The 25,147-nt window shown below is 44.8% G+C and overlaps 1 protein-coding gene across 1 annotated transcript in view; it reads right to left on the bottom strand.

Moving 5' to 3' along the window:
• EZH1 (enhancer of zeste 1 polycomb repressive complex 2 subunit) overlaps positions 1 to 16,189 on the bottom strand; it is a 97,678-nt gene extending 81,489 nt beyond the window's left edge. Inside the window, exons 1-3 of the mRNA XM_069751910.1 lie at positions 15,808 to 16,189; positions 6,609 to 6,709; positions 2,248 to 2,368 (exon numbers count right to left, since the gene is read on the bottom strand). Coding sequence (XP_069608011.1) covers positions 2,248 to 2,368; positions 6,609 to 6,709; positions 15,808 to 15,825 — 240 coding nt within the window. The 5' untranslated portion in view covers positions 15,826 to 16,189. The remainder of the gene's footprint in view (positions 1 to 2,247; positions 2,369 to 6,608; positions 6,710 to 15,807) is intronic.
• Positions 16,190 to 25,147: the final 8,958 nt, after the last annotated feature.

The following is a 25,147-nucleotide window of genomic DNA, read 5'->3' as shown; positions in this document are numbered from 1 at the left end:
TCTCAATATACAGGGAACCTGTTTGTTCTCCTGGCCGAATGGATGTACTAAACACTTATAGTCCCAGTGAATCAGTAACAAATATTTTCAAACATTTCTAGCTTCCTCAGCTCTGCTTCATGCTATCTAAATCTCTGACTGCGTCTGAAGGGCTGAACTCAGTAAACTAAGTGATACATCGTTGGATTCAGCTTCTCCGACTGCATCATGCTGCTCAGATGAGGTAGCAAAAACCTGCTGACAGATTCCCTTTAAAAGGGAATCTGTCAGTAGAATCAACCCTCCTAAGCTGTATATATGGGTATATAGGTCATTGGATGTTGAATAAAATGATACTTTGAGATCTGTGTTCCGATATCTTATTCTAGAGAAATCCACGGTTTTCTTAATATGTAAATTAGCTGTTAAGATATAAGGGCTGGACATAGATTTACCTAAGGATCTGCCTTCAGAACTTATTTTAAATAAAAGGGGGCGTTCCCAGTGCGACACATATAATGACTTACAGCCTGCTGATTTTAATGCAGAGCTGTGTGTGATTACAACTAACAATACAGCAGAAGTGAGAGTTGTCTCATTACAAAAACCATTTGCAGCTGCAGTTCTCTCACAGTGCTTCAGCTTCCATCTCACAGGCAGCCAGTGGAGAGAGAAGGACAGTACAATGGAGCTAACAGCACTATGGGAGAACAATTGCAACTGTAGATGTGTTTGTAATGAGACAAAGTGCAGTTCTACTGTACGGTGTTAGCTCAGCTGTACTGTGTCTGCAGTTAGATGAGGAGATCAGCTAGTAGCTATCACACCGGTAACATATAAAATAAGCTCAGGAAACAGATACTCATGGAGATCTATTTCTGGGTCCTGGTTTTTAAAGGGAACCTGTCAATTATTATTATTATTATTATTATTATTAATTCCCGCCCCCCCCCCAGGAACTTTTTGGGAATAAGACATCAGATCACAGATAGATAGCTGAATAAAGTGATACTATGACATGCATGCCCATACAGATGACTTAGAATGGGTGATCCTTCTGACAGATTCCATGAAACATCAGCACAAAAAGTGTCTACTGAGAGTTTCATGATATGTGGCTCCTTTGTGGAGCAGCTGCATGCAAACCTTACTTCACCAAGCACAATGCCAAGGAGTCATATGGCGTGGGGTAAAGAACGCCACCACCGGACTCTGGAATAGAGGAAATGCGTTCTGTGGAGTGGAGATTCATGCTTATCTACTGTATATGGCAGTCTGATGGATAAGTCAGGGCTTGGTGAATTCCAGGAGAATGTTACCTGTTTGACTGCATTGTGTCAACTGTAAAATTTGATGGAGGAAAGATAATAATATGGGGTTATTTTCAGGGGCAGGACTGAACCCCTTTGTTCCAATGAAGGGAAATCTTAATGTTTCAGCATACTAGATATCTAGGACAAATACAGTTGCAGTTTTGTGGGAACAGTTTGGGGAAGGCCTTTTTCTTTTCCCCATGACTGTGTCCAGTGCATAAAATCAATAAAGAAATGGTTGGGTGTGTTTGGCGAGAAAGAACAAGACTGGATACAAATAGTCCTCAATCCCATCCAACATCTTTGAGATGAACTTGAAACGAGATTGCGAGTTAGGCCCTCCCTTCGAACTTCAGTGTCTGACCTCATAAAGGCTCTTCAGGATGAATGGGAAAAAATTCCCAAAGACGAACTACAAAATTCTGCCTTCCCTTAAGAGTGGAAGCTGCTATGGTTGCAAAGGTATTGGGTGAGGGTGGTTGGGGACTCTATATTAATGCCCATGGATTTAGAATGGGATGTCAAAAGCTCCTTCAGTGTCTTAGTACTTTTGTCCACATAGTGCATTTTGATAAAAAAAACAAAACACACACGTCGGAAGTCTGTATGTCCTCTACAGCCTATGAAGCCATGCATTAGAGAGAAGCTAAAGAAATAGGTTAAGAAGGACTTTTGTCACCTTCTTACATGATGAATATCAAATGTAAGGAACAAAATACTGCAATCTGGGACTTGATTGCAAATTCTGTTGCAGACTGGACAATTGACATAATGCTACATAATGATCATAATTTAGGGCGAAAAAGATGAAAGTCGTTCCCACTTTCATTAAAAAAAAAAAAAAAAAAAAGAAAAGGATGGTAGGGAAATTTACATTTCTATGTCCATATCAAATTTTATTTAATAGCATAGCTTATTTAAGGACAGACTATAATTCGCCATCTCTTGCACTCACCCCGGCTGCCTGGTTGACCTGTAACCTCTTCAGCTGCTGCAGACGCATATACTCAAGGCGCACCTTCTTCTTCCAATACAGGAGAGATTTATTACACTGTGAGTTAGGGGGCTCCATTGGGCTGGATGGAAAAATTAAAAGTTTTACTCCCGATACTACAGAAGGATGATACACAACAGAATTGTAGGACACAGTCGGGTAGGTTTTCTATTCAATACTGTAATGCTTTTGTCCATGATAAAAGGGTTCTCCAAGCATACGATAGTCATAACCATCTCAAATATCTGATCTGCGGTACTTGGCAGCAGCTGCTACACAATGAATGGAGCTGTGCAGTGCAGCTCTATACAATCTTTATATCGGGCATCGTCAGGTTGGCATTGACAGGCTGACCTTTGATAAGGATAGATCATCAATACCCTTTGCCTTGACGTAAAAAGCCATATGGTAAAGGTCAGCCGCTGACCTGTTGATCTGTCAGGTTAGAGTGCAGCTGGGTAGCAAGTACGGTGTGAGGCCGAGAAGCTAGAAGTGCATCGTCACGCCCCAATGTACTTCCAGAAAAACCTTCAAAAGAGCTTTATCTGACAGTTTCCAGGATCTCTCTGTCACTGCTAATAAACCAGAGGGCAATGAAACAACATTTCAAGCCCTCTGAGATAATTTAAACTAAAGTTCACATAAGCATATTTCAAAGTCCGTATACAAACCATAATTCATGGACTGATCGCGAAGCCTCATAACTCTGGTCGAGAGAACCACGGTCAGTCCAGTTATTGGGGGTCCGCGTATGGACTGAACTATGCCTCTGTGAACCCAGCCATAAATGCACCCTTAGTAACTTTTTTTCCCAAATAATTTTTATTGAAATTTTAATTAAATTTTAACTGGGGGGGGGGGGGGGGGGGTTGAGGGGGTAAATCAAGGGGGGGAAAAGGGGGGGGGGGGAAGGGAGGGATACGAGTGTAGGGAAAGAACCCCTATAAAATAGGGGAGACAGACCGTCACACAATACAGTAAGAATTTACAAGGTTGAAGTGGCATAAAGATAATACTAGAAGAGATTTAAGTAAGCTATATGTTACCCTTAGTAACTTTTTAAAGACATCTCATGTGCATATGCCATAACAATACAGGTTCTGTCTGAGGTGTAAGACATTTTGACAGTTTCAAAACCAACATGTAACACAAACTTAGTAATGATTCAGTACCATGGACAGAGTACAAGAGCATCATATAGGAGGGAAAAGATTGTAATTCACCATATTAGGCAAGTACTGGCTAAATGTATGAAGGTCACTGCATCAGACCTAAGGACTCTCTTTAAGGATCCAATTTATTCTTTTGTTGCTGCTAATAGCTTAACAGCACAACATTGTACCAATTTGTCTGTAATATAAATTCTTCACATATATCCTCTACTATCATGTAAAATGTGCACATTGTAGATTCAGACTTAAGGAAGCAAAACCTAAAAAAAAAAACATATGTGGAAGCAAGGATTAAAGAAACATGTGTTAAATCAGATTCCTTTAATTAACCCCATTTTAATCTGATAACATGTTTAACCCCCCCCCCCCCCCCCCCTTCAGATTTATCAGATAGTCAACTGAAATGGCTTTCAATGAAAAAGTATGCCTCATGAAGAGTTAATTTGTGGAGTCATTGCAAACCTTCAGAGAGTGTTTTTGACCATCAAGTGTGTTTTGCAAAGTCAGTGTTGGTACACAGCTCCATCCAGTGCTTAGCCCTTTTCCACAACTGTTCTAAGCCAGAATATGGCAAGAATCACTCAATAAATAAAAAGAACCACAGTTCATATTCACTTTAAGACATGAAGGTCAATCAATCTTGAAAATTACTACAACCATTAAAGTATCGTGCTGTCATGAAAACTATCAATTGTTATGACGAAACTGGCTCTCATGAGGATCACCCCATGAAAAAAAACACCAAGAATTACCTTTACAGCAGAGGATAAGTTCATCAGGGTTATCAAACTTCACAAAAGTGCACAGCAAGCTTGCATCAGCTTGCTTTATAATCTTTAAGCTCCTTACTGGCTATGAGGCAAATTCAAGAACACATGGGTAAAAGTCCATCCATAAATTCAAAGCTTTGTTGTAGATCATGCCATTAAAAATTGATACAGAGCCATAGATTGGTTAGGCAAAAATGCCACTATGCGACTCATTTTAAATTACATGAGTTATTTTGCACAGTGGACAAACCTATAATAAAAAGTTTTGATTTTATGGATCTTCTGGACTGCTAATGTGTTTATCAGTTATCGGCCTCATAAAACACAAATGGACATCACCTCAGAAAACAGCCCTCATAATTGCTGCACAGATATCAAGTAGTAGACACACCCAAACACAAACTTTCCAGGGGACACTATGAGAAGCAGTCCTTTATGATTGAATTGCTGCAAAAAAGTCACTACTGGAGTAGAACAAAAAAGCGAGACTTGTTTGGGCCAAGCAACATAAGGACTGAACATTAGATCACTGGAAATCTGTTCTGTGTTCAGATTAGACAAAATTTTAGATTTTTTGTACCATCCACCATGTGTTTGTGAGATGCAGAAAAGGCGATCTGGTGGTTTCTACAGATGACATGAACACCATCAAACGTGGAGGGAGAAATGTGATGGTGCTTTTCTGGTGACACTGATGATGATATATTCCACATACAAGCTTGGGGACTTTGTTTATTGTAGCCCAAGTAGGGTTCAATAGGGCTAAACCTCTATCCCGGCTGTCCTGAGTGGATCCATCAGGATTTAAATACTCCCTGGACTTGACATATCGTCTAATGGGTGAGATCACTCCATTTATTTTCCTTCTTCCAATGTTATAAGGTTTGGGATTTTCTCACCCTCATTGTGTTTATCTACAGATATCTACTATATTTTACTATTGCCCACAATATTGGGCCAAAGGCTTGAAAAAAAATTGTATGTAGGACAATGGCCATTGTGTTTTCTAAAAAATCTGTGATATTAATAGTCGTATCTACTCATATCTCTTAGTCTTTATACAGTACTTTGGTGCGGTTGATCCAGTTATTATAGAGAGGCAGAATTGGATTGTTTTTATGCTGTATGTCACATTGATGCCTTGATAGCCAAGTTGTGCGGTCACCACAGCGTCCAGTTTATACAGTATTACTTGTCAGATGACATGGCCTACAGAAGCACCCGACCTCAACTGAAATTTGATGCAGCCAACAAGTGTTCAGCACCTCTGGAAACTCCTTAAAGGTATGAGCATGATGCGTTTTTAAAGATACCAGTGTACCCACACATTTTTTGAAGCAGAAGACACTTCAGGACACCCATCAGTGGTGTTTGACCTGAAGATTCTCTTCAGACGTCTTTTGCAGTGGCTTTGTCATTGTCACTTTTTTTTTTTTAATTACTGACCTGTCTGTATTTTGATTGACAGCTCAGCCATCCAGTCTGAGACTGCGAGGTTCTGAGCAGATTTCTGGTGTTCCCTGTCCCATGTGATTGCCCAGCTGCATAGCTGGGCTGTCAGCCCCAGATCTCTGCCAGACGTACATTCAGCTCTGTGTGGTTTGGCATCTGCTTGTGGATCTTTTTGCTTCCTGAACTTGGACCTCGTTCTGACCATCTGCTTTGCCTAGACCCTTTGCGGTGAACTGCTTTCCTCCTGGTATTCTGACCTCGGTTTGTTACCCAGCCACCCCGTTGTCTCTTCCCTCTGTTTATGATGTACCCCCATGGATTTTGACTACTTGACTACCTTGACTTTTGGCTTGTCTGTGAGAAGTGACTCAGCATTACACTTTGGGGCGGTTGGAAAGCCATTGCAGGTGGCTGCCTCGATGAAGCTGCTTGAGCGAGTGCAAAGTGTGTTCAAAGGTGGCATCAGAGTAAAAGGATAAGGAAAACCACTGAAAGAACAGGTATGTCCAAACTCTTGACCAGTCCTCTAAGTATTACAAGTTTAGATCTAATTTCCTCCATTATAATGCAGCCTTTATGGACTGCACAGCTCTCCTGTTCTCAAAAAGGTGAGTGTTGGAAAACTAAGTGAGCAGACCTGTCTATATGCCTCCTTCAATTGAAAAACACTGCATATGGAAAAAGCAATTTTTCATTTGGTAGAGTCTGACAAATCTGGTCACATGCCCCTTGATCAGCAACCATTTTGAGGACAGTAGTTCTGTGCATTCGATGAGGAAGACGGTATTAAGCGTAGGTGGAGACACTGTAACGCTAATACATTACTAAGGGCTACAAAATCATGTCCTAAACTAAAGTGGATGACCCCTTTAAATGTAAGCTAGGAAATGCTGCAGTGTGGTCACGTATACATGGTATCCATGTGTACCTTGGTAAGGAGCTGGTGGAGTCCTTGAGGGTGACGGATCTCATTTTAAACAGCAAATTCTTCCTAAATGCAATAGAAGGTGAAGTTTTTCTAGGAGAATCCTGGAAAAAAAGTTATGAAACAAGATGACGCATAATCAAACAAATAATGATAAAAGTAATAATATATAGTAGAATATTGTTGCCTTATCTTCTTCTCTATACAACTACACTAAAAGAACCAATTAGTGCAGAATGTCCAATGCAAAAAAAAAAAAACACATCTGCTTGCAGATGACAGTTCCAGCGTAGGCTCTCATCCTCCATATGTTTAGGAGTAGTGATGAGCGAATGTGCTCAGATAACACGTTATCCGAGCACGATTGTGTGCTAACCGAGTGACTTCGGCGTGCTCGAAAAATATGTTCGAGTTCCCGAGCCTGCGAGTCTCCTAACAAAAAGGCAATCCCTGCATGCATTGCGGCTGTCAAACAGCCACGAGACATGCAGGTGCAGGGACTCGAACAGATTTTTCAAATGAGCACCCGAGCATGCTTGGATAACACCTTATCTGAGCACGTTCGCTCTTCACTATTGATGGCATATAAGAAGGGGCTGGCTGTCTAGCTTTGTTCATTAGCAAAGTCAGCCCCCTTATTCTGAATAAGCCACAACAAAGATAAACACTAGCTTGGTTAGTGAACAAAGCCAGATGTCTAGCCCTGCATATATGTCACTGACAAAGTGAGCAGGAGGAAGCTCCCTGCCACCAAAATCTGTGCCGGAACTCCACGCCTTAGAGTAGACACTCTGACCATCAGGAACTACAAGACAAGAAGTGAAATACAGAGATCCAAAAAAGTTTTCCACATTTAATTATATTACGGTAGTTTCCTTAATTACGTTGGAAACCATTTATTGTTACCAGATAAACTCTTTCCCAATGGGTAAAAAGGACGTGAGTGATAAATCTCCAAAGAGTTCACTGATTCAGTGTAGACCACGTCTAAATAAAGCACATTTCATTTTGGGTTTCAAATTCATTAGACTGAGGACCATTTTTTTGGGGTGTAAGGTGTATATAAAAAGGGGTGAGCATATGTCCGTCCACTAAAAAAAAAAAATTGGGTCAAGCTAAATTTTTGGTTCAATGGACCCGTTGCATCAAAGCTTTCACAACAAAGTCTGGCATAAAAGATTTAAAAAGTCACAAAACGTAAGCACAACTTGGAATTGTGCTTATTATTTCGACAGTTCGGAGTCTTCACTCCAGTTTTTCACAGTTCCACCAAAATGGGAGCAGCTGAGGTGGGACGGAGGCGTTGCCACAGTCTTCACTAAATTCATGATGTTGCGTCAGAATTCACTACGCCACAAGTCTTAAGGTACCTTCACACATAACGATATTGTTAACGATATCGTTGCTATTTGTGACGTATCAACGATATCGTTAATGAAATCGTTATGTGTGACAGCGACCAACGATCAGGCCCCTGCTGGGAGATCGTTGGTCGCTGAATAAAGTCCAGAACTTTATTTCGTCGCTGGACTCCCTGGAGACATCGCTGGATCGGCGTGTGTGACACCGATCCAGCGATGTCTTCACTGGTAACCAGGGTAAACATCGGGTAACTAAGCGCAGGGCCGCGCTTAGTAACCCGATGTTTACCCTGGTTACCATGCTAAAAGTAAAAAAAAACAAACAGTACATACTTACCTACAGCTGTCTGTCCTCCAGCGCTGCGCTCTGCACTCCTCCTGTACTGGCTGTGAGCCGGAAAGCAGAGCGGTGACGTCACCGCTCTGCTTTCCGGCTCACAGACAGTACAGGAGGAGAGCAGAGAAGCAGAGCGCAGCGCTGGAGGACAGACAGCTGTAGGTAAGTATGTACTGTTTGTTTGTTTTTTACTTTTAGCATGGTAACCAGGGTAAACATCGGGTTACTAAGCGCGGCCCTGCGCTTAGTTACCCGATGTTTACCCTGGTTACCGGCATCGTTGGTCGCTGGAGAGCGGTCTGTGTGACAGCTCTCCAGCGACCAAACAGCGACGCTGCAGCGATTCGGATCGTTGTCGGTATCGCTGCAGCGTCGCTAAATGTGAAGGGGCCTTTACTCCAGAAGGGACTTGACTAAGGTTTGTGGGTGGCGCAAAGATATACCCAACTGTTCATGAGTCGGGAGTGTCGGACGAGCTGTGTAAACCTCTATCCATTTTCAGCTGTAGTAAAATTTGTGGCAGATCAAACACCACTGCTTGTCATAAATTCACCCCAGCTCTGCCAATCTTATTGGGGTTGGGACAAACCGGCAGGAAAAGAGGTCGCAACATTTTGGCAGAACTCCAAGTTGCGCTTACATTTTGCAACATTTCAAAGCTTTTATGCCAGAATTCTGGAGTGAAAGCATTGATACATCATGCCCATAATGTTGTCTATGCTAGTAGCATGGTGGCTGGATTGGGGAACCCCTGGACTAAGGTTTTCACATTTGGAATGCCAATATCTCAATTGTGAGATGTCAATAAGGTCTCTAAGGGGCAAAATGGCAGACATTTGGTCGGCATGGCAAAATGAGCTTTCTACGGACACTGACATGGCAGCAATAGGATTTTACAGTCCATGTTTATTTTTAACCCCTTAACGACCACCGATACGCCTTTTAACGGTGGCAGTTATTCCGCAGTGCCGCTTTTTAACAGCGCTGAGAAATAAGTCTATAGAGTCCCCCAGCGTTGGAAAGTCTCTGGGGTCTCGGTTACAAGGGATAGCTGACAGCTTGGAGAACTTGATTCGTGTGTTTACTGTTCCCTGTCACGTGATCGGCGTTATTCACTGAATGACTGTGATGATAAAAAAAAGTCCAGTTTTCCATTCATTTCTCTCTCCTCTGATATGATCTAGCATGCCAGAAGAGAGATAAATGGGGTCCCCCAAGCCCTCCGCCATCCCTGGATACTCTGTCCTCTGGCCCTCTATGCCCTCTTGCCGGAAGAAAATGGTGGGTGAATGCGCAGTGCGCCCATAGAGATCGGCCGGTACTCGACAACAATAGGAGGTTTTTCCTATTGGTTAATTTTGATCACTGTGATAGGGTCTATCACAGTGATCAAAATAAAAAGAAATAGTAAATCAACCTCCCCGTTGTCACCCCCTTAGCTACGAAAAAAATAACAAAATATTTGTTTTATTTTTTCCGTTCTTTGCAGTTGGGGTTAGGGTTGTGGTGAGGGTTGGAGTTAGAATTAGGGGGGTTTCCACTGTTTTGGCACATCAGGGGGTCTCCAAGTGTGACATGGTGCCAGCCATCAATTCAAGCAAATTTTCAAAAAGTCAAACGGTGCTCCCTCCCTTCTGCCCAAACAGTGGATTTCCCCCACATGTGAGGTATCCATGTACTCAAAAGAATTTGCATAACAAATTTTGTGGTCCATTTTCTCCTGATACCCTTGTGAAAATAAAATGTTTAGGTCTGAAGTACATTATTTGTGAAAAATGTTAATCTTTTCCTTCCACATTGCTTTAGTTCTCATGTACTACATGAAGGGTTAATAAACTTCTTGAATGTGTTTTTGCGCACCTTTGAGGGGTGCCGTTTTTAGAATGGTGTCACTTTTGGGTATTTCCTGTCATCTAGACCCCTCAAGGTCACTTCAAATGTGAGGTGGTCCCTAAAAAAATGGTTTTGATTTTGAAAAATGAGAAATAACTGGTCAACTTTTAACCCTTTAACTTCATAATAAAAAAAAGTTATGTTTCCAAAATTGTGCTGATGTCGACAATGTGGGAAATGTTAGTTATTCACCATTTTGTGACACCGAAAATTGTAAAAATTTAACATTTTGGCCAAACTTCTGTTTTTTTCATAAACGCATGCATATCTCATCGAAGAATTGTTACCACTAACATGAAGTACAATATGTCACAAAAAACAGTCTCAGAATCAGCGGGATCCATTGAAGCGTTCCAGAGCTATAATCTCATAAAGTGACACTGGTCAGGATTGTAAAAACTGGCTTGGTCATTAAGGTCATAATTAATCGGCCACTAAAGGGTTAAGAGCTGTTTGTGCACTGTAAGGTTGTAATATTTTGAAGACGGAACCTGAAGTAAAAAAGTAATCAGCTATGGTAGAAGAGAAGTCAGTGTGTGGCCGTGGTCTCCATATTAATTACTGTAGTATGTTGGAGACTTCATGATATACTGGGAGACATACTGAACAGAATGAAGAAAAGGAAGAAATAAAATGAATAACCATAACTTATTGCTCCAAACATGTGGAGAGGTATAATAGGTTTCTTTGGCATTTTAGACAATACAGGGTGGTCCAAAAGTAGGTGGACAGTATGTGTAAGAGGGTTATGAAGGGGGAGATTTATCAAACATGGGGTAAAGTGAAACTAACTCAGTTGCCCTTAGCAACCAATCAGATTCCTCTTTTCATTCTTCACAGACTCTTTGGAAAATGAAAGGTGGAATCTGATTGGTTGCTAAGAGCAACTGAGTCAGTTTCACTTTACACCATGTTGGATAAATCTCCTCCTTCATAACCCTATTACACATACTGTCCACCTACTTTTAGACCACCCTCTATATAGTATCTATATATTCCATATTTATTCAGAGGTGGTCCTCCCTCATCACTGTATACACACAGAAGTGGTCCTCCCTCATCACTGTATACACACAGAGGGGGTCCTCCCTCATCACTGTATACACACAGAGGGGGTCCTCCCTCATCACTGTATACACACAGAAGTGGTCCTCCCTCATCACTGTATACACACAGAGGGGGTCCTCCCTCATCACTGTATACACACAGAAGTGGTCCTCCCTCATCACTGTATACACACAGAAGTGGTCCTCCCTCATCACTGTATACACACAGAAGTGGTCCTCCCTCATCACTGTATACACACAGAGGGGTTTCTCCCTCATCACTGTATACACACAGAGGGGGTCCTCCCTCATCACTGTATACACACAGAGGGGGTCCTCCCTCATCACTGTATACACACAGAGGGGGTCCTCCCTCATCACTATATACACACAGAGGGGGTCCTCCCTCATCACTATACACACAGAGGGGGTCCTCACTCATCACTGTACACAGAGGTGGTCCTCCCTCATCACTGTATATATACACACATTGGTGGTCATCACTCATCACTATACACAGAAGTGGTCATCACTCATCACTATACACAGAAGTGGTCCTCCCTCATCACTGTATACACACAAAGGGGGTCCTCCCTCATCACTGTATACACACAGAGGGGGTCCTCCCTCATCACTATACACACAGAGGGGGTCCTCACTCATCACTGTATATATACACACATTGGTGGTCATCACTCATCACTATACCAGAAGTGGTCATCACTCATCACTATGCACAGAAGTGGTCCTCCCTCATCACTGTATACACACAGAGGAGGTCCTCCCTCATCACTGTATACACACAGAGGGGGTCCTCCCTCATCACTGTATACACACAGAAGTTGTCCTCACTCATCACTGTATACACACAGAAGTGGTCCTCCCTCATCACTGTATACACACAGAAGTGGTCCTCCCTCATCACTGTATACACACAGAGGGGGTTCTCCCTCATCACTGTATACACACAGAGGGGGTCCTCCCTCATCACTGTATACACACAGAGGGGGTCCTCCCTCATCACTGTATACACACAGAGGGGGTCCTCCCTCATCACTATATACACACAGAGGGGGTCCTCCCTCATCACTATACACACAGAGGGGGTCCTCACTCATCACTGTACACAGAGGTGGTCCTCCCTCATCACTGTATATATACACACATTGGTGGTCATCACTATACACAGAAGTGGTCATCACTCATCACTATACACAGAAGTGGTCCTCCCTCATCACTGTATACACACAAAGGGGGTCCTCCCTCATCACTGTATACACACAGAGGGGGTCCTCCCTCATCACTATACACACAGAGGGGGTCCTCACTCATCACTGTATATATACACACATTGGTGGTCATCACTCATCACTATACACAGAAGTGGTCATCACTCATCACTATGCACAGAAGTGGTCCTCCCTCATCACTGTATACACACAGAGGAGGTCCTCCCTCATCACTGTATACACACAGAGGGGGTCCTCCCTCATCACTGTATACACACAGAAGTGGTCCTCACTCATCACTATACAGACAGAGGGGGTCCTCCCTCATCACTGTATACACACAGAGGGGGTCCTCCCTCATCACTCTATACACACAGAGGGGGTCCTCCCTCATCACTCTATACACACAGAGGGGGTCCTCCCTCATCACTCTACACACAGAGGGTGTCCTCCCTCATCACTCTATACACACAGAGGGTGTCCTCCCTCATCACTCTATACACACAGAGGGGGTCCTCCCTCATCACTCTATACACACAGAGGGGGTCCTCCCTCATCACTCTATACACACAGAGGGGGTCCTCCCTCATCACTCTATACACACAGAGGGGGTCCTCCCTCATCACTGTATACACACAGAGGGGGTCCTCCCTCATCACTGTATACACACAGAGGGGGTCCTCCCTCATCACTGTATACACACAGAGGGGGTCCTCCCTCATCACTATATACACACAGAGGGGGTCCTCCCTCATCACTATACACACAGAGGGGGTCCTCACTCATCACTGAATATATACACACATTGGTGGTCATCACTCATCACTATACACACAGAGGGGGTCCTCCCTCATCACTGTATACACACAGAAGTGGTCCTCCCTCATCACTGTATACACACAGAGGGGGTCCTCCCTCATCACTGTATACACACAGAGGGGGTCCTCCCTCATCACTGTATACACACAGAGGGGGTCCTACCTCATCACTGTATACACACAGAGGGGGTCCTCCCTCATCACTGTATACACACAGAGGGGGTCCTCCCTCATCACTGTATACACACAGAGGGGGTCCTCCCTCATCACTGTTTACACACAGAAGTGGTCCTCCCTCATCACTGTATACACACAGAAGTGGTCCTCCCTCATCACTGTATACACACAGAGGGGGTCCTCCCTCATCCCTGTATACACACAGAGGGGGTCCTCCCTCATCACTGTATACACACAGAGGGGGTCCTCCCTCATCACTGTATACTCACAGAGGTGGTCCTCCCTCATCACTGTATACACACAGAGGTGGTCCTCCCTCATCACTCTACACACACACAGAGGGGGTCCTCCCTCATCACTCTAAACACACAGAGGGGGTCCTCACTCATCACTGTACACAGAGGTGGTCCTCCCTCATCACTGTATATATACACATATTGGTGGTCATCACTCATCACTATACACAGAAGTGGTCCTCCCTCATCACTGTATACACACAGAGGGGGTCCTCCCTCATCAATGTATACACACAGAGGAGGTCCTCCCTCATCACTGTATACACACAGAGGTGGTCCTCCCTCATCACCGTATACACACAGAGGAGGTCCTCCCTCATCACTGTATACACACAGAGGTGGTCCTCCCTCATCACTGTATATATACACATTGGTGGTCATCACTATACACAGAGGTGGTCCTCCCTCATCACTGTATATATACACACATTGGTGGTCCTCACTCATCACTATACACACACAGGTGGTCCTCCCTCATCACTGTACACATTGGTAGTCCTCACTCATCACTGTACACGGAGGTGGTCCTCCCTCATCACTGTATATATATACATACATTGGTGGTCCTCCCTCATCACTGTACACAGAGGGGGTCCTCACTCATCACTGTACACAGAGGGGGTCCTCACTCATCTCTGTATATATACACACACACAGGTGGTCCTCCCGCATCACTGTACACACAGGTGGTCCTCCCTCATCACTGTATATATACACACATTGGTGGTCCTCACTCATCACTATACACACAGAGGGGGTCCTCCCTCATCACTGTATACACACAGAGGGGGTCCTCCCTCATCACTGTATACACACAGAGGGGGTCCTCCCTCATCACTGTACACATTGGTAGTCCTCACTCATCACTGTACACAGAGGTGGTCCTCCCTCATCACTGTATAAATATACACACAGAGGGGGTCCTCCCTCATCACTGTACACAGAGGGGGTCCTCCCTCATCACTGTACACAGAGGGGGTCCTCCCTCATCACTGTACACAGAGGGGGTCCTCCCTCATCTCTGTATATATACACACACAGGTGGTCCTCCCTCATCTCTGTATATATACACACAAACAGGTGGTCCTCCTTCATCACTGTACACAGAGGGGGTCCTCCCTCATCTCTGTATATATACACACAAACAGGTGGTCCTCCCTCATCACTGTACACAGAGGGGGTCCTCCCTCATCTCTGTATATATACACACACAGGTGGTCCTCCCTCATCACTGTGTATATATATATATATATATATATATATATATATATATGTATATACATATATATATACATATGTATATATATATATATGTATATATATATATATATATATATATATATATATATATATATATATATATATATATATATGTATATATACGTATATATATATATATACATACACACACACACATTGGTGGTCCTCCCTCATCACTGTACACAGAGGGGGTACTCCCTCATCTCTGTATATATACACACACACATTGGTGGTCCTCACTCATCACTGTATATATACACACATTGGAGGTCCTCCCTCATACACTATACACAGGGGTGGTCCTCCCTCATCACTGTATATATACACACATTGGTGGTCCTCACTCATCACTGTACACAGAGGTGGTCCTCCCTCATCACTGTATATACACACACAAACAGGTGGTCCTCCCTCATCACTGTACACAGAGGGGGTCCTCCCTCATCACTGTACACAGAGGTGGTCCTCACTCATCACTGTATATATACACACATTGGAGGTCCTCCCTCATACACTATACACAGGGGTGGTCCTCCCTCATCACTGTATATATACACACATTGGAGGTCCTCCCTCATCACTATACACAGGGGTGGTCCTCCCTCATCACTGTATATATACACACATTGGTGGTCCTCACTCATCACTATACACAGGGGTGGTCCAAGCTTTCATGCACATGAGGAGGGTCCTCCCCTGTCAGGCGTCTGCACATTGCGCACTCGGTGCAGTCTCCCGTTACTACATGCAGCCGCTCGGTACCTCTTCTCCTCGGCACGGCTCACCTTCCCTACGACGTTCATGCTCTGCTCCTGCACGCTGTCAGGCTCCCCCAGGCACGGCCGCCATGTTGCCTTATTCCTAGCTGCGCGCTTGTCAAGCACTGGAGCTCAGTGACAGCAGGAGACATCTTACTGGGGGAACATGCACTAGCGGCCGCATAGAGGGTGGTTAGACCAGCGTGGCCAATCAGAAAGTTGAGACTAGTGATGTGACGTTCATGAACGAGCTCTTCACTGTGAAGGATATGAGCCGGCACCTATCAGTGAGCCGCTTGTTATCTAGTGGCTCTCTGCTCTCCTCCCTTCCCTGTGCTGCTGACGTCAGCCTGGTGGTGGAGGGGGAGGAGAGGAGCCAGGAGAGACTGTGTGCTGGAGGGGGAGAGAGGAAAGCTGCTGTAGGAGAGGAGTTGGCAGCAGGGCACAGTGTTATCTCATTCACCCGGCCAATACAGAAGCAGGATGTAAATGAAGGCAGAACATGTGACCACAGAGCAGCCAGTCACAGCTCAAGTTTCACTTGTCCTCATGCACTGTCTTCTTCCATCTTTATTGGCATCCTGCCCTGTGTTCAGTGTGTTGTAGTGATGGACGGTACCTGACTGTCTGGAGGAGAGAGTTAGAGACAGGCAGGCAGAGGTGTGTGCTGTTACAAGAATCCCAGCCATATTACAGTGAAAGCAGATGGAGAATCCTGAAGTCTCTGCAGTGCACAGCTTTGTGTTGTAAGGTGTGTGGTTTCTGACAAATTCCATCAGTAAAAAGTGACTGATCATAACACTACTGTGCAAAACACATGATCAAAGATGAGTGACAAGCGGCAGAAGAGAAGCAGCATTTGGGCTCACTTTGATGACATTGGAAACAGTAAGGCTCAATGCAGACTTTGTAAGCACACACTATCTTTTCGAGCAGGGTCTACCACAAACCTTCATAGGCATATCAGAACTGCACACCCTACAGTGCCTATTGAAGATAGCACGCAGGTATCTGCTCCAGACCATGTGACGGTGACACCCACTACATCATCTACTGGTACTGCTGCTGCAGCGTCTACAGCCACCCCTCAGGCATCAGTTAGACCAAAAACTAGTACCCAAACCTCTATGCACCAATTTATGCCAAATAAAGCCCTTACCCCAGCAAAGAAAATTTCAATTGACGAAGAATTGGCCAAAATGATTGCGAAGGATTTCCAACCATTCTCAATTGTGGAGGATAAGGGGTTTAGAAGCTATACCCAAGCTCTCAATCCTATGTATGTTATTCCATGCAGAAGGACACTCTCCCAAACAATTATACCAAGATTGTATGACATAGAACGTGCCTCATTGCAAGAAAAGGTTAGCATGGCTTCATCAGTTTGCCTGACAACAGACTGTTGGACATCGAGAGCGACCACTTCCTTTATGTCTGTCACATGTCACTTCATTGAAAATTATAAAATGGTCTCATGCCTTCTGGATTGTTTTGAATTTACAGAGAGGCACACTTCAGATAACTTGGCAGCTGAATTGTTCAGAGTTGTAAAAGAATGGCATATAGAATGTAAAGTGGTTTGCTGTGTGAGCGATAATGCTGCCAATATCACCAAAGCTATTAAAAGCTTAAAGTGGACACACTATCCATGTCTTGCACACACCATTAACTTGATAGTAAAAGATGCCCTGAAGATGGTGAAACCCACTGTGGACAAAGTGAAAATGTTGGTCGAATTTTTTCATAAGAGTACAACAGCTACAGAGAAGCTAAAATCTATTCAACAGCAGATGTGTATGCCTCAGCTGAGGCCCATACAGGAATGCCCAACAAGGTGGAATTCTACATTCTATATGCTGAAACGGATTATAGAGACCAAGGACGCAATCATCTCTACACTGGCCCTTATCAATGCATCTGTTGACACTCTGAGCCAAGACGAATGGGAGGTTGTGAGAGAGATATGCGCTATCCTGGAGCCCTTTGAACAGGTCACTGTGGAGATCAGTGCTGAGAGGTACAGTAGACCATTACTACATTATTTGTATAGTTGAAAAAAGACAGGTCCATAAAGTATAAGCTTTTAAAGAGAATTTGTCAGCTTGTTTGAGTCCTATAAGCTATGTTTATGTGCTCAAAGGAGCTAATGGGCTGATTCTGATATGCCATATACCATATTAAAACATAATTTTCTAAGTAGATTTTCTCTTTTTTTTCAGCTATGTAACAGCATCCAAAATGCTGCTCTTGTGCAAGGGTCTGCAGAAAGTGACAGCTGACCGAGAAAGAGAAGGAGCACTAACTACAGAACAAGGGAGACAGTTGGTGTCGGCCCTCATTGCAACTATGGATAAAAAGTTCTATAACATGGAATATAATATTGTATTCTCAGAAACAACATTACTAGATCCAAGATTCAAAAAGCTAGCCTTTAGCGATACCAGAGCTGCTGAAGAGGCAATTAAGAGAATAACAGCAGCAGCAAGATGCAGTCAAGAGACTCCAGATAGCCAGCCGATGCCATCATTGGGAGGCCAAGATGATGAAGCACAAGCGGCAGCAGAGGCGCCTGAGCCACAGCCACAGTCATCTGCTGTTTGGAGGCTCTTTGATAAAAAGACAACAGAAAGCACTGCAAGAAGAAATCCCTCAGCAGATGCAATACTGGAAGTACGAAGTTATCTTGAGGAGCCGCTGATCCAAAGAACTTTAGATCCATTGAGCTGGTGGAAGAGCAGGGCTTTATTCTACCCACGACTTATCAAGGTGATGGAAGGAAGACTGTGCATCATAGCAACATCAGTCCCTTCAGAGAGAATTTTCTCCAAAACAGGGCAGATAATCACAGAGAGAAGAAACCGGATCAGCCCGTCCAAACTGAGGCACTTAGTGTTTCTTAATGCCAATTTGTCCTAATGACCTTCTAAAAATGTTTCACTGTTAAGTTATACTGCTGTTTTGCACATTTTTTGCATTTGTTTGATGTTCTTATAATGAAAAATAATATAAACAATGTTAAAGGGAACCTGTCACCCCGTTTTTTCAGTAGGAGATAAAAATACCGTTAAGTAGGGCCTGAGCTGTGCTTTACAATAGGGTATTTTTTGTCCCCTGATTCCCTACCTATGCTGCCGAAATACCTTACAAAAGTGTCCTTTTTCGCCTGTCAATCAGGCTGGTCAGGTCAGATGGGCGTGGTCACAGCGCTGTTTCTCCCCCACATCTTGCTTAAGTTCCCGTTGGTGGCGTAGTGCTTCTCGCATGCGCAAGTGCCGAATGCACTGCGCAGCTGTAGAAAAAGAGCGCGCTCGCCGCTATTCAGCGGTTTCTCGGTGGGCGCGGCCATCTTCCTGAGGCCGTGCGTGCGCAGATGGAGTCTCCTGCTTCCCGGGGCTTCAGGAAAATGGCCGCGGGATGCCGCGCATGCGCAGATGGACATCGCGGCGGCCATTTTCCTGAAGCCGAGTTCGAACTCGGCTTCAGGAAAATGGCCGCCGCGATGTCCATCTGCGCACGCGCGGCATACCGCGGCCATTTTCCTGAAGCGTCATCACCACATGGTTAGCCGGCAGCCTTGCCTCTCGGTGCAGTCAGAGCCCCACTGGAAACCAGAAGTCACGCTCTGATGACGAGGCCGGGACCTTTAGCCTGGAACACGTGTGGTAGCAGGTTAGGAAGTTGAAGGAGACGCCGGCCAGCAGATCCCCTACAGGCACATTACTTAAGGGTAGATCGGCGGCCAGGTAGGGACACTAACGCAAAGTTCACATTAGTGTCTCTGTGCACTGCGTATCATCTGTATGCTCAAACTCATGCCAAAACCTATTCAAACGCATGGTTACGCTGTTTTTTATCCACATCAGCTTACGCATGACGCCAAAAACATTGTATGTGCATACATTTGTATGCGTTTTTGCATGCGTTTGTGTTTTTTCCATGCATGAGTTCGAATTTTCAAAGAATTTTGTTATGCGGCAAATGCTGTTCCAGGAGAATTTCCTTCACAAAAGTCACACCCAATGGGCGGGCGTGTCTCATGGGGAGTCTGTATATATAGACCCTACACAGATGAAATCCTCATCTTTTGCTGCAGTATCCAGCTGCAAGACGGATCTTGGCATGGAGAGATTCTATCGTAATCTGGATTTGGAATTGAAATTGGCTTTTGCCTTTGCTGTGGCTTGTGAAGGAGAAAGAAGAAGAGCAAGATGGAGAAGACATCGTCATCGCTACTGGTAACACCCCATCGTTGAAGTCTGAGAGAGCCGTGGAGCCTACTATTCGTTGTACACCGAGCTATGTGAAAACCCGGAGAAGTTTATCGAATACACAAGGATGTCTGAACAGAGCTTCGATGAATTGCTGCAACGTGTGCGAGGATCCATCACCAGGCAGGACACGCAACTACGAGTATATACCAGAACTGATACCATAACACGACCATATTAATGGGGAATACTCCTGATAGAGCAAAAAGTATCCAAAGTAACGATCCACCGGCACTCAAGCTGTGCCAGTTTGAAGGTATACACGGTGGGATCAGAGGTGGTGATCTCAAACGTAAACTGGCGCAGCTTGAGTGCCGGTGGATCGTTACTTTGGATACAATGACCCCCTTAGGGTTAAATGAAAATATCAGTTTCTCCTCCTTTTTATAAACCTGTGCGTCTGTTCGGTGGTACCCGATGCCTTTATTAGCGGTGATTCTATTTGTACCCTGTTGTAGTCATTTATTTTATCCATTTTTAACATGTGTGTTTTTGTGTCCTTTCCTTTTCAGTTTATTAGAGTTCGTTATATGGGATTGAGTGCATCTGTTTTTGATATTATGCCACTTCCTGCTCCTGACCGGTGTTATCGCAGATAATTGATGCCCCTCCTGGCTTACAGCCTGATCATCGCCATGCCATCACACGCATCACGAACAACCTCGCATTAATATATGGGCGGTCTTATGTCCTGTGATTATTGTTTGTTGAAACTGTAAATGCATTCGGCGTTAATGATGATATTCCATACTGATCATGCACCGAGTGTATTTTATATGGTGTATGTGGGCATATACTTACGGCGTCCTTGCTGGTCTGCTGCCCTCACTTAAAATGGCGTATTGACTCTTTCCTGCCGTGAGTAGCGCATGTCCGCGGTTGACTCCTCCTCCTTGCATCCTGTCTGGCGTCTCTACGGGGCGGTACACTGGTTATCTCCATGGGAACTTACCACTATGCCTTGTGACGCCGGATGAGATGGTATGGGGTTGTGTGGCTCCGCCTCCATGCGCTCGCTGAATGCGGCCGGATATGATCATACTTACCGCCGGTGATTGGCCATCCGGCCTGGAGTAGGATATATAAACTTGTGGCTTGGCACTTTTACACACTGCCCCCTGAGGAAGTAGCGAAATGCGCGTTGGGGTATCAGAGCAGTGCCTAGTACTATCCTAATGGGTGAGACTTTACTTTATCCAGTACCTCCTTTCCTGTGATTATATGTGCACACTCTATTTGGATCTACACCATTTGTGATACTTATATGTAGCTCACCTATATATATATATATATAGTTTTCATTTAGGTTACTCATTTTATGCCACCTTTTTCTAAATACATGTAAATATGTGGTTATTTATTGAGAACCCCTGAATTGTGGATAGTCTATCACTGCCTGTATGCATCGTCATATAACTAACCTGTCCTTGATCTATCTTATTGTATGAATTTCTTGTATATGTTTTTGCATTATTGTTCTAATAAAATTTTGTAATTTTTTATATGAAGGTTTCTCATGGTATATGTTACGTACCGTATATACTCGAGTATAAGCCGACCTGAGTATAAGCCGACCCCCCTAATTTTGCCACAAAAAACTGGGAAAACTTATTGACTCGAGTATAAGCCTAGGGTGGAAATGCAGCATTTACCGGTGAATTTCAAAAATAAAAATAGATCATTATTGCCCCATAGCTCTGCCATATAGTGCTCTGCACTGTTCATATTTCCCCATAGCTCTGCCATTTAGTGCTCTGCACCGTTCATATTTCCCCATAGCTCTGCCATATAGTGCTCTGCACTGTTCATATTGCCCCATATCTGCCCCATATAGTGCTCTGCACCGTTCATATTGCCCCATATCTGCCCCATATAGTGCTCTGCACTGTTCATATTGCCCCATATCTGCCCCATTTAGTGCTCTGCACTGTTCATATTGCCCCATATCTGCCCCATATAGTGCTCTGCACTGTTCATATTGCCCCATATCTGCCCCATATAGTGCTCTGCACCGTTCATATTTCCCCATAGCTCTGCCATATAGTGCTCTGCACCATTCATATTTCCCCATAGCTCTGCCATATAGTGCTCTGCACTGTTCATTTTGCCCCATATCTGCCCCATATAGTGCTCTGCACCGTTCTTATTGCCCCATAGCTGTGACCCATATAGTGCTCTGCACCGTTCATATTGCCCCATATCTGCCCCATATAGTGCTCTGCACTGTTCATATTGCCCCATATCTGCCCCATATAGTGCTCTGCACTGTTCATATTGCCCCATATCTGCCCCATATAGTGCTCTGCACCGTTCATAATGCTCCATATCTGCCCCATATAGTGCTCTGCACCGTTCATACTGCCCCATAGATGCTCGGTATAAATCTGTGCCGCCGCTGCTGCTGCAATAAAAAATAAAAAAAGCCATACTCACCTTTCTTGATTGCAGCTCCCAGCGTCCGGTCCCGGCGTCTCCCCGCTCTGACTGATCAGGCAGAGGGCGCCGCGCACACTATATGCGTCATCGCACCCTCTGACCTGAACAGTCAGAGCGCAGATAGACGCCGGGAAGATGGAGCGACGCCGGGAAGATGGAGCGGCGCCCGGCGGCTGGAACGCGGACAGGTGAATATTACATACTTACCTGGTCCCGACGTCCGGCTCCCCCTGCCGTCCCACGGTCTTCTGTGCCGCAGCCTCTTCCTCTATCAGCGGTCACCATCACCGCTGATTAGAGAAATGAATAGGCGGCTCCACCCCTATGGGAGGTGGAGCCGCTTATTCATTTCTCTAATGAGCGGTCCCACGTGACCGCTGAAGAGGGGAAGAAGCTGCAGCACAGAAGACCGTGGGAGGGCAGGGGGAGCGCCAGGATCGCTGGGACTAGGTAAGTATACCTCAGCGCCCTCTCCCCCTCACCCGCCGACCCCACCGCTACCGTGACTCGAGTATAAGCTGAGAGGGGCACTTTCAGCCCAAAAATTTGGGCTGAAAATCTCGGCTTATACTCGAGTATATACGGTATTTGATATAGGTAATTATACTTGGGAAGTTTTGGCTCCTTTTTCTTTCTATGGTTACTATAGGACACGCAACTACGTAGAGCAAATCCTGCTGAGGAACGTCTGTTAGTGACCCAGAGGTACGTAATTTTGAAAAATAAACTCATCGTTTGTATTATTGTTGGAGAAGCAATGTACTGATTTTTTTCCCCCCATTTTCTGTTCTTCAGATTCCTGGCTACCGGAAAGACCTTAAGATCTCTACATTTCCAATTCTGGATTGGAGTGTCCACCCTTTCTGGGATTGTTGGAGACATCTGCGTGCAGAATTCCTCCCCCAACCCACAACTGAACTCTGGCTGAAAAATGCAACAAAATTCAATGAAATTTGAAATTTTCCTAACTGTGTGGGGGCTGTGGATGGTAAACACATTAGGATTCTGAAACCTGCTGGAAGTGGATCCCAGTATTTCAATTACAAAAAATACTTTTCGATTGTTCTCATGGTGATTGCAGATGCTGAGTGTCGATTTGTTGACATTGGCTCATATGGACGAGGAAATGACTCACAGACTTTCAAAAACTCTGACATGGGCCAACATTTGTATGGTAATAATTGTACTTTTCCACAGCCAATACCTCTTCCGAACACTGAAGGACCGCCATTGCCGTTTGATGTGGTTGGGGATGAGGAGTTTTGGTCTCTGTAGCAGTGTGTGGTGCTGGACTGTGCAGTGTGGTCGATGCTGCTTGCTGCAGGGGTGCTGCACTCTGGAGCGTGGTGAATGCTGCTTGCTGCACGACTGCTGCACTCTGGAGCGTGGTGTAGCTGTAAACTGGGGTACAGGCCAGTGATGCTGGTAAAATCTGGCCTGCAGCTGATAGCTTCGGGACTGCTGCTGTAATGCCTGGCTGTAAGCAGCCTGGCAGGCCTGCATGACGTTCAACTGGAGTTCAGGCGTAAGGTTTTCTGACACGCCCTGCTCTATTGTTGAAAAAAAAATGTCTCACCTGTCTCTGAAGGTCAGCTTCCAGGCGGTCAAGGCGTCTGTGGACAGCCTAGAAAAGTTTGTTCACCTGAATGAACCCACTGTCCAGTCTATCTTCAATCACCTTCATCCTATCCTGGAAGACCAAGTTTAAATAAGTGAATAAACTCGGGCATGACTGACCTCTTCCAGGCCCTCTGCCGCTGATGAGAAGTCCCAACAATGTTTTTCTGAAAAAATAAAAAATAGTTATATACTCACCTTCCGTCAGCCCCCGGATTCAGCCGAGGCCTTTACCGATGCTCCTCGCACTCCAGTCCGAAGAATGCATTGCGGCAATGAGTCAAGATCATGTAGCGGTCTCGCGCGACCGCCACGTTATCATCTCGCGAGACCGCTACGTGATCTCGGGTCATTGCCGCAGTGCATTCTTGGGACTGGAGCGCAAGGAGCGGGAAAGGCTGCGGCAGACTTCGGAAGGTGAGAATATAATGTTTGTTTTTTTAAATTATTTTTAACATTCTATGTTTTACTATTGATGCTGCATAGGCAGCATCAATAGTAAAAAGTGAAGCGGTGTTCAAATCCCGCTGCAATCAGCGACCCAGGAGTTCCATTACGGAAGTTACAGACAGACAGACAAACAGACGGAAGTACCTCTTAGACCAGAGGTCCCCAACGTTTCTGGCCTTGAGAGCCACAGTCAGCTCTGAGAAAGGGTCGCGAGCCACATCCAGCCTTGAGAGAGGGTCGTGAGCCACATTGAGCTCACGCCCCCCTCAAAATAGTGGCAAAGCAGTATACAAAGATCCAAGGGTTCCTACAATACCCCCATTCAGTATTCTCCTATAAAGCACTCCCAAGACAGTGTCATATCCAGCTTCAAACACCTCCTCTGACAGGTGGTGTCATCTTGTCTCCAGCGTACCATACTTAAATCATCTCAAAATCCTAAGACCAGTAGATGTGCACGCAGATCTGCTCTTCTGTGCAGGGCTGCTCACAAAATTCAGATGTGCTCTTGATACCTATTTGCTAGAACTGGAGCTAATGCACCAAGCTGACAGAGAGCCACGAGCCACAATTCATAGGTCCGCGAGCCACATGTG

This window comes from Ranitomeya imitator, chromosome 2 (genome assembly GCF_032444005.1).
Source record: "Ranitomeya imitator isolate aRanImi1 chromosome 2, aRanImi1.pri, whole genome shotgun sequence".
NCBI classification, from domain to species: domain Eukaryota; kingdom Metazoa; phylum Chordata; class Amphibia; order Anura; family Dendrobatidae; genus Ranitomeya; species Ranitomeya imitator.
Note: the sequence above shows the minus strand (reverse complement) of the source record. Positions and strands in the feature narration are given on the sequence as shown.